The following is a 12,744-nucleotide window of genomic DNA, read 5'->3' on the forward strand; positions in this document are numbered from 1 at the left end:
TCGTGATGTCACCGGAGAAATATTTTCAAAAAAAAAAGTTAAATTTAAAATTTAAAACTATATATTATAAATTCATTTAAAAATAATAAAATAGTTTGAAAATGTATACTAAATAATAAAATTAAAATTTATTAAAATAAGAAGTAGGATTAAAACTACATAAATAATAAACATATATAACTGTGAGTTTTAAAAACACAACCATTAAAATGGAAACTTATAATAAAAAATTATGGTAAAAATACTCAACTCTAAGTTAAAAATTATTAAATGAAAAATTATAATAAATCGAGACAACCTTATAAATTTGTATGCATGTATTATTACAAGATATTTTATGAAAAATTATTGTAAAGAGTAATAATCATCGTAAAAGTTTGTTGATATATAAATATTACTCAGAAACAAATATCAATTATAGTAAGCAAATGCAATTTTTTGATAAAAAAGAATTTTTAAAAATATATAATTTTACCAACGTATAATTTTTTTCAAAATATATATAAAAAATTATATAATGAAAAAATACGATGAAAAATTCCAATGTATTTGGCATTTATTCAGTTATTATTATACAGATTTTGTACTTCGAGTCCTTGTGTGCTCAGACAAGAGGTTCACCGTCGATGGTTACTTATTGGCAACACATTTCCGGATGAGAGCGGAAAGGGAAAAGCAAAAGTCCACAGCCAATTAGATCGATCCCGAGTACGTTTGTCATCTTAACTTAGCGGTTTGGGAACAAATGGAATTATAGTTTTGTCATCTTTCTTGGAATGAGAAGATGTATGGGATATTGTGTTGTGTCTTACTGCTTACTTGGGAAGTTTCTCAACTTCCAGATGAATCGGCAGCAATCAAGAGGCCCATGACAGCATGTAGAAGTATTGATGCATTGGCATCTCCATTCTCAAAATTCTAGACTCAGTCGACATTGGGATGAACAAAACCGGTGTGTGAGAGGTCTTGTTTTTGTTTTACAGGTTAAATCAATGTTAAAAATTACACAAAGAAATGTCTTCTTGGTCTCTTCTGTCATAATTTTATCACTTTCGTGCAGTGTGCCATGCTAAAATCTAATCGTTATCAGTAAGGTTTTCTTCATCTGAAGCCTAAAGGTTCGTACTTTGTACTTTATTTTAATGTTTTAATTTGCAATTCCGTTGGGGGTAGAATCACAGTATGTAGCTATTTAACGAAATGTATCCATAGGTTTAACTCATCCTGCTAAAATTTATGCCTTAACTGTCGAATTTTGTCTAGTTGATTAGCATCTTTATACGCTTTGCAGTGTAAGCTTCATTCTTGTTATTTAATCTGTAATGAAGGTCCTCATCTGCCAAACGAATTTTGGAAATGAAGTTGCAGTTATTATATATACGATCATCAGGTAATGCCTCCATAACTCTGGATCACAAGGTGTCTAAACCAAAAACTTGACCTTCCCCTGTCTGTCTTTTTCCTTCTGGCTACTTTGTGACTTTGTTTTTCCGGCAATTTAAGAGGAACATGAATAAGCTAAGAGGGTTGATTTTTTAAAAAAAATGTTTGAAAACCCTTGATGCCCCCCAACAATGTCTTGGTCTAGTCCCTAAGTTCTGGTGTGGCGCAGTTAGTATCTTGTTGTGGTTCTTAAAGAGCTGGGTGCCTCTATATCCATTAGTGTTTTATATGTTCTGAGTTTATGTGGCTATCTGTCACTGTTAGGTAGCCAACCTGGAACTCCAAGCTGACATGCTATGGTTGTGGGGAGAACACAAGAAGGCTTCATTCGATCATTAGATATGCACATGGCAGTTCCATAATCTCGTTGTAGTATTTTTTCCAGATGAGGCATCAGCAGATAACTCAGTCAAAGTGAGAAGAGATTTGTCTTGCCAGCCAATTCTGTTTTACAACATGATCTAATTTGTTTTGCATCTCCTACCTGTAGATGTGAACTTTTTACACAAACGTTGGTGTTGTTAGTGGTCTATTACGGCTCCTCTCTGGGCATATTGCCCTTCTGTTGTGTATCTGGTGATTAGCTTGGGCCTTCACATCTGAATGACTTAACTAATTGCTTTTACGTGGCTTTTCCTTGTTTCTTTGATTGTGCCACTTTATGGTTACTTGTTAAAGAGTGAGTACGATACCGAGGGCATGCCAATAAGGTTTCTTATTATCATCATTTATATATGATTTCTACTTGAGGTAGGTTCTATTCTACATGTAGTTCTATGTCAGGGTTATTATATTTTACTGCTACAACATATTTGCTAGTTTGTAACGTTAAAGGTATATCGACATATCGTAGACATTGACTATTCGGAAGAGGAGAAAGCTGTGTTTCTCAATCTATAAAATTAAGAGTTTTGTACTTAATGTGCTAAGAGGTGAAATAAATGGGGTTTTCCTGTAAATACATCAAAATATACAAGAACATGTGGATTTTAAAACTCTCTCAGCTTTCTCCGCTTGAGAGCTCTCAGAGCCACTAAACCCAATACGATGGCCTCGACGATTCTTCCATCACTCAGGCTGAGGCCAAACTTCTCCGCCTCCATGTCAACCTCCTCCTCCTCTTCCGCCGGTGAAGTCAAACACCGTCCCGCCGTCATTCTCCCGGTAAATAACTCCTCCTTCTGTATTTAAAGCCCAAAACTTGGTTTCAGTGTTTATACGACTCTTCCATGGTGCGTTTCATGTCTCAATAAATGGTTCCTTTGTGGAATTGGTTTTTAGGGTTTAGGGAACAATTCAGGAGACTACAAGAAGCTGGAGGTAACATTGGGTGAGTACGGTGTTCGTGCGGTGGTTGCAGCTGTATCAAGGCTTGATTGGTTTAGAAATGCATCCGGTTTGGTTGATCCATCCTACTGGCGCGGCACGCTCCGCCCTCGTCCTGTTCTTGATTGGTATTGATTTCTTCTCCATGAACATATCACTTGTTTTGTGTTTGGAGTGTTTTTGTGACTGGTTTCAAATGATGACTCTTGTTTATGGATCAATGATCAGGTACTTGAATAGAATTGATGATGCAGTACGCAAAGCCAATGAGTTAGCTCAAGGTAAATGTCAAATTTGATATTGCTAAAGATTGCTGCTTTGTGTTCTTGGATCAGACTTAGCTGCTAGTTTCAGTTGTGAATTGCGGTGACCATAAAACACTTTAGTATTGCGTCACTTATAGGTCAAGGACAAGGATTGTCTTTGATTGGACACTCAGCTGGAGGCTGGCTTGCTCGAGTTTACATGGAAGAATACGGGAAGTCTGATATCTCCTTGTTGTTGACACTTGGTACGCCTCACTTGTAGGTAACAAACATGCAGATTACTATTTTAAACCTTTCAAGAGATATTGCTTCGATGTTTTAACCATGTGGTTTTTGCATCCTGTTTAGACCACCACCGAGAGGGCAACCAGGGGTTATTGACCAAACAAGAGGTCTTCTCTACTATGTCGAAGATCACTGTGCAAAAGCTGTTTACACTCCTGAGCTGAGATATGTCTGTATTGCCGGGAGGTAAATGCTTCCAAAAAGCACATATGTGTGAACCCTATGTCTAAAACTTGGAATCTGAATTCTTTTACTTCATATTGTAGATACATTCGTGGAGCTCCTTTGGTGGACAATGCAGATGCAGATGTTGATTCTGATGTGACTGTTGGGATTGACAGTGGAGAAGCGATTTCAGAACTTGCTATAGCAAGCAACAAGAAGAGCGATCTATCGGATTCTTCAGGGACTAGTTTTCGTGCTCGTTTTGTAGGGCAAGGATACAAGCAAGTATGTGGAACAGCTGATGTGTGGGGTGATGGAGTGGTTCCTGAGGTTTCAGCTCATCTTGAAGGTGCATTGAATGTTACCTTCGACGGTGTTTACCATTCACCTGTTGGTTCAGACGATGAAACCAGACCTTGGTATGGTTCACCAGTTATTGTAAAGGACTGGATTCACCACCTCCTTGAGTGATCAACTTCACCCACAAATTCAAACTCTAATCACATTGTATATTTATATTTTACTCCTTTGAACCCAGTTCTGTCAAATGTCTCTAAGATTTTGAAGATACTAAGAAATTTTTTTTTGGAAAAGTTTTGATTTTGAAGTTGGAAATCTTCAAAGCTCACTGATTTGATATTCACCGTTAAACCATTGACGCGGCTATATGGCAAAAGCGGACAAAAGGTTTGATTTTTTTCAATTTGACTCTGACTCTACCACGCGTAGTTGTGAACCTTTGACTTCTGAGTTCTGAGGATCATTTTCATGGTTTCCGTTTTGGAGAATAACTGGATGGTGATAGTAGAGCTATCTGTTTATGCTAAAATAGTAAGGAAGGCAAAAGGTGTCGGCTTTATCTTGTAAGATGATGGAATTTTTGTGGTAGAGCTCAGAGAGAATCCATGGCTTCTCTTCCTTCTTCTTCTTCTTCTTCTTCAGCAGTTTGGAAAACAGACGTTTTCGTGAGTTTTAGAGGAGAAGATGTGCGTAAAACATTTGTGAGTCATCTCCTGTGCGAGCTTGATCGGATGGGGATCAACGCTTTCAGGGACGATTTGGATCTACAGAGAGGCAAATCCATCTCCCCAGAGCTTGTAGATGCTATCAAAGGCTCCAGATTTGCCATCGTCGTTATCTCCAGGAACTACGCAGCTTAAAGTTGGTGCTTAGATGAGGTCTTGAAGATCATGGAATGTGAAGAAACGATTAATCAGACAGTTTTACCCATTTTCTATGAGGTTGATCCTTCGGATGTGAGAAGACAGAAGGGAGGTTTTGGTGAAGATGTTGAGAGTCACAGTGATAAAGAGAAAGTGAGGAAATGGAAAGAAGCTTTGACGAAATTGGCTTCTATTTCTGGTGAAGATTCTCGGAATTGGTAAGTTTCTAAGATAAGTCTTATTGGTGTGTATTTAAAGTTGTTAAAGTGATGAACTTTGTATGGTAGGAGGGATGAGTCGAAGATGATTAAGAAGATTGTTAAAGACATCTCTGATAAGTTGGTTTCAAGTTTATATGATGACTCAGAAGAGTTAATTGGAATGAGTTCCCATATGGACTTTCTGCAGTCTATGATGTCTATGGAGGACGAAGAAGATGTTCGGATGGTGGGGATTTGGGGAATGGGTGGAGTTGGGAAGACCACGATTGCTAAATACTTATACAATCAACTCTCATGTCGATTTCAAGCTCATTGCTTCATGGAGAATGTGAAGGAAGTCAGTAACAGATATGGAGTCAAGCGTTTACAAGGGGAGTTTTTATGCAGAATGTTTCGAGAAAAGGATACAGAAGCATGGAGCTCGATTTCTTGTTGCAGCATTATAAAGGAAAGGTTAAGGCACAAAAGGGTTTTGATTGTGCTCGACGATGTAGATAGATTTGAGCAACTGAATGAACTGGTGAAAGAGATTGATTGGTTTGGTCCGGGAAGCAGAATCATCGTGACAACACGGGATAGACATTTGCTAGTTTCTCATGGCATAGATTTGGTGTATAAAGTGAAGTGTTTACCCAAAAAAGAAGCTCTCCAGCTCTTTTGTTACTATGCTTTCAGAATTGAGATTATAATTCCACATGGGTTTCAGGAGTTATCAGTTCAAGCTATTAACTATGCTTCTGGTCTTCCACTGGCTCTAAGAGTTTTAGGCTGCTTCCTCTGTCGAAGAAGCCGTAGAGAATGGCAAAGCACTCTTGCTAGGCTTAAAACTTACCCTCAAAGTGATATCATGGAAGTTCTGAGAGTTAGCTTCGATGGATTAGATGAGCAAGAGAAGGCTATTTTTCTCTATATATCATGTTTCTATAACATGAAGCATGTTGATTATGTCACAAAACTTCTTGATATTTGTGGCTATGCTGCTGATATCGGAATCACGATTCTTACAGAGAAGTCTTTGATAATTGTATCAAATGGATGCATAAAGATGCATGATTTACTTGAGCAGATGGGTAGAGAGCTTGTTCGTCAACAAGCAGCTAACAACCCAGCCCAACGGTTACTTTTATGGAATTTGTGAGTTGCTGTAAGACATCTGTGAAGACATCTGTGAGTTGCTGTCAACCCTGAAGACATCTGTGAGTTGCTGTCAGAAATTTCTGCTGTAAGTTAAACTGCATGTGCTTCTCTTCTCATTCTATCTTTTCGGAATTTTCATGTAATTGATTTTGACTTTTCAATTTCTTTTAGGGGACACAACTTGTTGAAGGAATCTCTCTGAACGTCTCTGAAATTCCTGAGGTATTTGCTAGTGATCGAGCTTTCGAGGGATTGTCTAATCTCAAGCTACTCAACTTCTATGATCTTTCATTTGATGGAGAGACTAGAGTGCATCTACGTAATGGCCTGAGTTATCTCCCACGCAAGCTTCGTTATCTACGTTGGGATGGATACCCTTTAAAGACTATGCCTTCAAGATTTTGTCCTGAGTTTCTTGTTGAACTTTGTATGAGTAATAGCAAGCTTGAAAAACTTTGGGATGGGATCCAGGTAATTCCTCTATATAAACTGCAGATAATTCTTCTTTTAGTTATTTACTATTGGACTAGATACTGAAACATTTGATGTAAAAATTTTCAGCCTCTTAGGAACTTGAAGAAGATGGATCTTTCTCGCAGTAAATACCTTGTCGAGATTCCAGATCTCTCAAAAGCCACAAATCTGGAGGAACTAAACCTTTCCTGTTGCCAAAACTTGGTTGAGGTTACTCCATCTATCAAGAATCTTAAGAGACTTTCTTGTATCTACTTGACTAATTGCATCCAACTCAAGAACATTCCGGTTGGGATAACTTTGAAGTCGCTTGAAACAGTGGGAATGAGTGGATGCTTAAGTCTAGTGCAATTTCCAGAACTTTCTTGGAATACTAGAAGACTCTATCTGAGCAGTACAAAGATAGAGGAACTACCATCATCAATCAGCCATCTCTCTTATCTCGTTGAACTGGATATGTCAGACTGCCAGAGACTCAGGGTTCTTCCAAGCTCTGTAAGGAACTTGGTCTCACTTAAATCCATGAATTTGGATGGTTGCAAACATCTTGAGAACCTCCCAGACACATTACAGAGTCTAACATCTCTTGAAACTCTTGAAGTTTCTGGTTGCCTTAATGTCAACGAGTTCCGTCGCGTTGCCACGAATATAGAAGTTCTGCGTATATCTGAGACATCAATTGAAGAAGTTCCTGCAAGGATCTACAATCTCTCTCAGCTTAGGTCCTTGGATATTTCAGAAAACAAAAGACTGAAATCACTTCCGTTAAGCATTTCTGAGCTAAGATCACTTGAAAAGCTCAAGCTTTCTGGATGTTCTTTACTCGAGAGTTTTCCACCAGAAATTTGTCAGACAATGAGCTGCTTGAGGTGGTTTGATTTGGATAGGACTAGCGTTAAAGAACTACCTGAAAGCATTGGGAATTTAGTAGCTCTTGAGGTGCTTCAAGCCAGTAGAACAGCTATAAGGCGGGCACCATGGTCCATTGCACGACTTTCTCGTCTTCAAGTTTTAGCGATTGGGAATAGTTTCTATACTCCAGAAGGTTTGTTGCATTCTCTTTGTCCACCCTTATCAAGGTTTGATGACTTGAGAGTTCTGAGCCTAAGCAACATGAACATGACAGAGATCCCTAACAGTATCGGTAACTTATGGAATCTACTAGAACTAGATTTGAGTGGGAACAATTTTGAATTCATCCCTGCAAGCATCAAACGGCTCACCAAGTTGAACAGACTGAATTTAAACAATTGCCAGAGACTTCAAGCATTGCCCGATGAGCTTCCACGAGGTCTCTTGTATATCTACATCCATAGCTGCACATCCCTAGTGAGTATCTCAGGAAGCTTCAACCAATATTGTCTGCGCAAGCTTGTAGCCAGCAACTGTTACAAATTGGATCAAGCAGCACGGATTCTCATTCATCGTAACATGAGGCTAGAGTCAGCAAAACCAGACACTCTTACTTTCCTGGTAGTGATGTACCAACTTGCTTCAATCACCAAGTCATGGGTTCGTCGCTGAATATACACTTACCTCATAGTAAATCGTCTGACATTTTGGGATTTTCTGCCTGCATCATGATTGGAGTTGATGGACAGTACCCGATGAACAATCTGAAGATACACTGCTTTTGTATTTTAAAAGATGTTGATGCTTGTGAGCTGATAGTTATGGATGAGATGTGGTATCCTGATCCAAAAGCTTTCACAAACATGTATTTTCGATCAGATCACCTCCTCTTATTCAGCAGAACATGCATGTCCATGGGAGCGTACAATGAAGCCCTGTTCGAATTCTCAATCGAAAACACAGAAGAAGAATCTTTTAGCCCGCTTGGAGTGATTAAAAAATGTGGGGTGCACCTTATATCATTTAAAGACATGATGCAAGAGTTCTCTACTGACTCAGAGAAAATTCAGAATTCTGATTTGGATCTTTCAAAGGCAACTGATGACGCAAGAGTTTTGAAAAGAAGAGCATATGAAGCTGAGTTCTTGCATAAGGAACAACCAAATCCCAAGAGGGTCAAGTTTCGTCCAGTTCCTTTGGCTCGAAAGGCACATTCCAAATTATATCAACCAAATGGTATCTGAGAGTAAAAGATTCACTTGTTGGCTTGTTGTATACATAATTATATATCGATTGATCCATATATTTTGATTGCATCAATACATCATGAACTTGATCTTTGAACAAGCAAGTGCAACAAAACCTCCGCTATAAGAAGCAAAAGTCCAAGTGACAAGATTTACTATGATAGAGAGTAAACATAACGAACCCAAGGAGATAAAATACAATGTGAAACCTCCCGGAGACGCGATACAAAAAGCCACTTGCCGCTACCTCGACTCTACATGTTGCGTTGCTAGGACAAAAAAAACCCATCTAATCTTTTTCTACCTACAGGTGCTGTGTACAAACAAATGCTTACCTTTCGGAGTGATTTAAGAAGTGCGATTGTACTTGAGATGTTGCTCATAGAATTCAATCAGCTGGTGTTGAAAAAAAAAAAAACAAATTAGAAAAGCTTATAAGAAACATCCAAATGAGCAAGTGCAAAAAAGAAGCTGTAAAGATAATGTTACCAGATGAGGATTGTGAGCCTTGAGAAATCTGTTGTTCACCATCACTTCCTTCCCATCAGACCTATGAGAGTAGCCAAATTAAGTACAACTGTAAGAATATGAAATCAAATTGCGAGAAATGACCAAAGCACAAATGAGACAAACCTCAGCGCTGAAAAGGTCACCAACACATCCTGGACATTGTCTGATACAGATGCTGAGAAGCTCATCGGTTTAAGTATCTTTGTGATGTCCAACTCCTCAATCTTGGTTTTCTGAGACAAATTATTGTTTTCCATCACACCAGGATATTCATTACCCATCCTTGCAATTCTACCAAAAGAGTCTAATGTAGTCAAATCTTGTGTCAGATTCTGATCTGTGGGTGTAGTGTGGTTGTTACTTGTGGATCCATCTTGTTTGAATCTTTTCACAGAACCAGACTTCCTACGCTTAGCACCTATGAAACGACTGTTCTTATCAAGCTCCTTAGGATAAACCTTGAGAAGGCCATTGGGTCTTACATTATCACCTTCAGAACCAATGCCTCCTCCTTGAGAACATCCTGCACCATTACTGTTATTGACTGGTCCTCTTAACTCGTTAAGTGTTGGATCATATTCTTTCTCATCTTCAACCAAACGAACTTGCCGGACCATCCCAACACTCCCGCTGTTAGCTTCAACTTGGCTGGATGGATAAGCATTCTTTGCTTCCTCATCTCCTTTTAGAAGACTTGAACCGCTTAGGTCTTGCGGACCAGGAATAGGAAGGCTAGAGTTGTTGAGAGACGTAGAAGAGTCAGATTTCTCAGTAGCGTCATGTGATGTAGATGTTAAACGTTGCTTCTTCTTCATCTGAGAATGAGGTCCTCCATATTTGCGCTTCCGCTTCCTACCAGGCTTTCCTGGCCTCAAACTACAAAACAAAAAGGCAAATCCATACATTAAACCAAGAAAATCCATGAAAACAATCAATTGAATGTTATCATTAAATCTGCTAAACGTGATGCATTTATTATATACCTTCCTTCAAATGCATCTATAACATCAGCAATAGACTGGAGATTCTCTAAAGGCTCCCATGTGTTAGCCGTTTCTGGCCACCCGCGCCTTTCACAACCGAGTTTATAACTTATGTCAATGGAAAAGCATATGTTTGATCAAGAACACAAACTTAAAAACGAAACCGAGTATGAATTGAAGAACTCACCATTTAATAAGATACTGGACCTTGCCCTACAAATCAAAAGCACCATCCAATACACATTAGAGCAAAAGAACCAGTAAAGTTAAAAGGCAGAACGAATCGATCAATCAAAAACAGAAAGAAGAAGATATCAAACATTAAAGATCACCATCATCTTCGTACAACATAACAAATTACAGAATCTTAACACTATAACCAGCTTTAGATCATAAACTACTATTTTGTGATTTCTTTCTCTCCTAGACATCATCAAAGAGCAATCTGTTAGGATTATTACTAATTCACCGAAGCAGCCAATTTGTCTCACACCAACGTAAACTATGAGAAGAAGTAACCTAATCTTAACACTTCACAAAACCTTAAAACCTCCATAGTATCAAGAAACCACATTTGCCTGTAGAAAAAAAAGGAGCTTACTTTTCTAACTCTCTTACGACGAATAGCTTCGATTTCGAAATAGCCTTCATCAAGCTTGGGCCTTTCATCTTGCCCTCCACCTCCTTCTCCTTCATCTTCCTCATCTCCTCCATCATCTTCATCCTCATCCTCCTCTTCATACTCTTCACCATCCTCCGTACGTCTGTCATCACCCATCTCGCGAAGATTCAACTCTCCACCTCCACCTCCTCCGCCGTCGTCACTGACAAACCCACCGTCTCCACCGCTAATTTTACGGGTTTCTCCGACAGCTTCTTCAAAAGCCATCTCCGTCTCACCAGCGTCGTTCAACACCTGGGTTCTCTTCTTAACACCACTTGCCCCTTTCATATCCTCCGAGCTCAAAACCCCCAAGGAGGGGCTAATCTGTGAATCGCCTTCTTATCCTTAAAAGAAATCAACGATTCTGGAGGAAGAAGGAGAAGCAACACAAAAGGAAAAAAATAAAAAATAAAAAAGGAGAAAGATTGAAACTTTTCCCTATTTCTGAGGTTTTGGAGATGGTTTGCTGGAAGAAGACCTGACCCTCCTGACCTGAAAAGACCTGTTTTTTTCACTTTCTCTATTTATTTTTTAATTAATGATAACACAAATTTATTTGTTAATGAGTAATAAATATTCGTTTAGTCAAAAAAATAAAACAAAAACAAATTGTTGGTTTTATAACAAACATTATTTTGTCGTGAATTACTGAACTAAATATTTGAAACATAATTGTAAAAAAATAATAATACTCTCCCGAGTGTATTCAAACCATGATTTTGGAGAATTTGATAGGATTTAGTAAATTTAAAATCCTCCAAAATCCTAATCGTAGATTTTTAAATTATCAGTTCAATAACAGTGGATTTTAATAGATTTTAAAGTAGATTTTTAAATCATCAGTTTACGTCTGTTTTTGTATTTGATTTGGGTGGTTATGTTGTTTTGTTGGATATTTTCAAGCATATCGCTGTTTATTTTTTAAAAATTGAGATAATCTTGTGTGTTTTTAATGTTTTTTTTTAAATTATCATGAGAAGTTAATATTGTGTAGTTAAAGTTGTTGTTTGGGGGTAGTTGTTAGTTTTGATTAATTTCTTATTATTTGTCATTTTGTGGTTGGATTGTTATTTGGTTTTATATGTGGTTTTAGATTAGAGTTTTTAATATTTTCATATGTATTTAGTAATCTGTGGGAGTAGTTTTTTTGTCAATATTTTAGTGTTTGGAGTGAAAAAAGTTGTGGATTTTATTAAGAAAAGTAAATAAATTCAATAACTTACATTTCTTTTTTTTGGGTTATTTTTCTTTGTTTCAACCGTTGGGCCCAATTTCTCTGTAAGGCTTATAATGTGTTGGTCTATTGGATCATTATTTGTATGTTATTGAGTTGGGAATGAATTTGTTCTTTTTCAAATTCGATGTCCTCGTGAACGGATAGGAGAAGAGCAATGTTTTTGATCTAGAAGACAGTATGAGTATTGAACATATTTCTTTAATGCTCGTAATTGTTTTTTCAGTCATCCCTTTCATATATCCATTATCTTTTTTTTTTGGGTTTGCGTATTTGGTTGATTTCCTGCTCGCTTCGCATCTGTAGGAGATATTTGGTTATCCCCCTGTTGATTTCGTTAAACGTAAATGTGAATTTGTGTTCAAATTTTTTTATATGAAAATGTGTTGTCTTTCTTAGATTTCCTAATTAAGTTGTGAGTTGTTTTTGTGTTCTTAGTTGTATATTTTTCCGTTTGTCCTCTGAGTGATTTTTTCGATTCGATGTGAGCTGTGTTTTGGGAAAAATTAATTTTCTTAGCTGTTATTTTATATAGTCCATGTTGTTTTTTGTTGGCTTAGTTTTCATTTTCATATAATTTAGTTCTACGATTATCGATTGTGGCACTCATATTTCTGAATCTCTTTAGTTTACAAAAGGTGTGTGCATCTCTTACCTTCTTTGTCTTTAGTGATGGTTTTGTGAAGTGCTGCCAAATAATGTTAATTGGTTTCTAGTTGTGTTTCCCTGGTCCTCTGAAAGTGTTGCTTGTGTTGCCTTGCTTTGATTTGGTTA

General features: G+C 37.6%; 2 protein-coding genes and 1 pseudogene across 5 annotated transcripts; 2 read left to right on the forward strand and 1 right to left on the reverse strand.

The window, feature by feature from the left end:
• The first annotated feature begins 548 nt into the window (after positions 1–548).
• LOC104735811 (uncharacterized) lies at positions 549–4,078 on the forward strand. 2 transcript variants are annotated; one of them, XM_010455666.3, is made up of 11 exons: positions 549–708; positions 843–983; positions 1,061–1,118; positions 1,329–1,390; positions 1,712–1,857; positions 1,934–2,607; positions 2,725–2,897; positions 2,998–3,050; positions 3,173–3,293; positions 3,384–3,506; positions 3,587–4,078. In XM_010455666.3, exons 6-11 carry the CDS (start codon positions 2,491–2,493, stop codon positions 3,954–3,956), a joined length of 957 nt encoding a protein of 318 aa, XP_010453968.2. In that variant the 5' UTR covers positions 549–708; positions 843–983; positions 1,061–1,118; positions 1,329–1,390; positions 1,712–1,857; positions 1,934–2,490; the 3' UTR covers positions 3,957–4,078. The 2 variants fall into 2 exon arrangements, with proteins under 2 accessions (XP_010453968.2, XP_087336989.1); XM_087480863.1 differs by having other exon boundaries at positions 601–952; positions 1,708–2,607; positions 3,173–3,280.
• A 168-nt stretch (positions 4,079–4,246) lies between these two features.
• On the forward strand, positions 4,247–8,676 carry LOC104735813 (disease resistance protein RML1A-like; annotated as a pseudogene). The gene is made up of 4 exons (XR_015577748.1): positions 4,247–4,866; positions 4,936–6,088; positions 6,178–6,477; positions 6,568–8,676. The product of XR_015577748.1 is annotated as a disease resistance protein RML1A-like (transcript).
• Positions 8,677–8,684: 8 nt separating this feature from the next.
• On the reverse strand, positions 8,685–11,276 carry LOC104735815 (chromo domain-containing protein LHP1). 2 transcript variants are annotated; one of them, XM_010455670.3, is made up of 6 exons: positions 10,674–11,276; positions 10,260–10,285; positions 10,073–10,159; positions 9,213–9,965; positions 9,069–9,129; positions 8,685–8,975 (listed from the first exon to the last, which is right to left on the reverse strand). In XM_010455670.3, exons 1-6 carry the CDS (start codon positions 11,022–11,024, stop codon positions 8,928–8,930), a joined length of 1,326 nt encoding a protein of 441 aa, XP_010453972.2. In that variant the 5' UTR covers positions 11,025–11,276; the 3' UTR covers positions 8,685–8,927. The 2 variants fall into 2 exon arrangements, with proteins under 2 accessions (XP_010453972.2, XP_010453971.2); XM_010455669.3 differs by having other exon boundaries at positions 10,073–10,180.
• Positions 11,277–12,744: the final 1,468 nt, after the last annotated feature.

The sequence above is a fragment of the Camelina sativa genome, chromosome 13, assembly GCF_030686135.1.
Source record: "Camelina sativa cultivar CO46 ecotype springtype chromosome 13, ASM3068613v1".
Taxonomy (NCBI): Eukaryota; Viridiplantae; Streptophyta; class Magnoliopsida; order Brassicales; family Brassicaceae; genus Camelina; species Camelina sativa.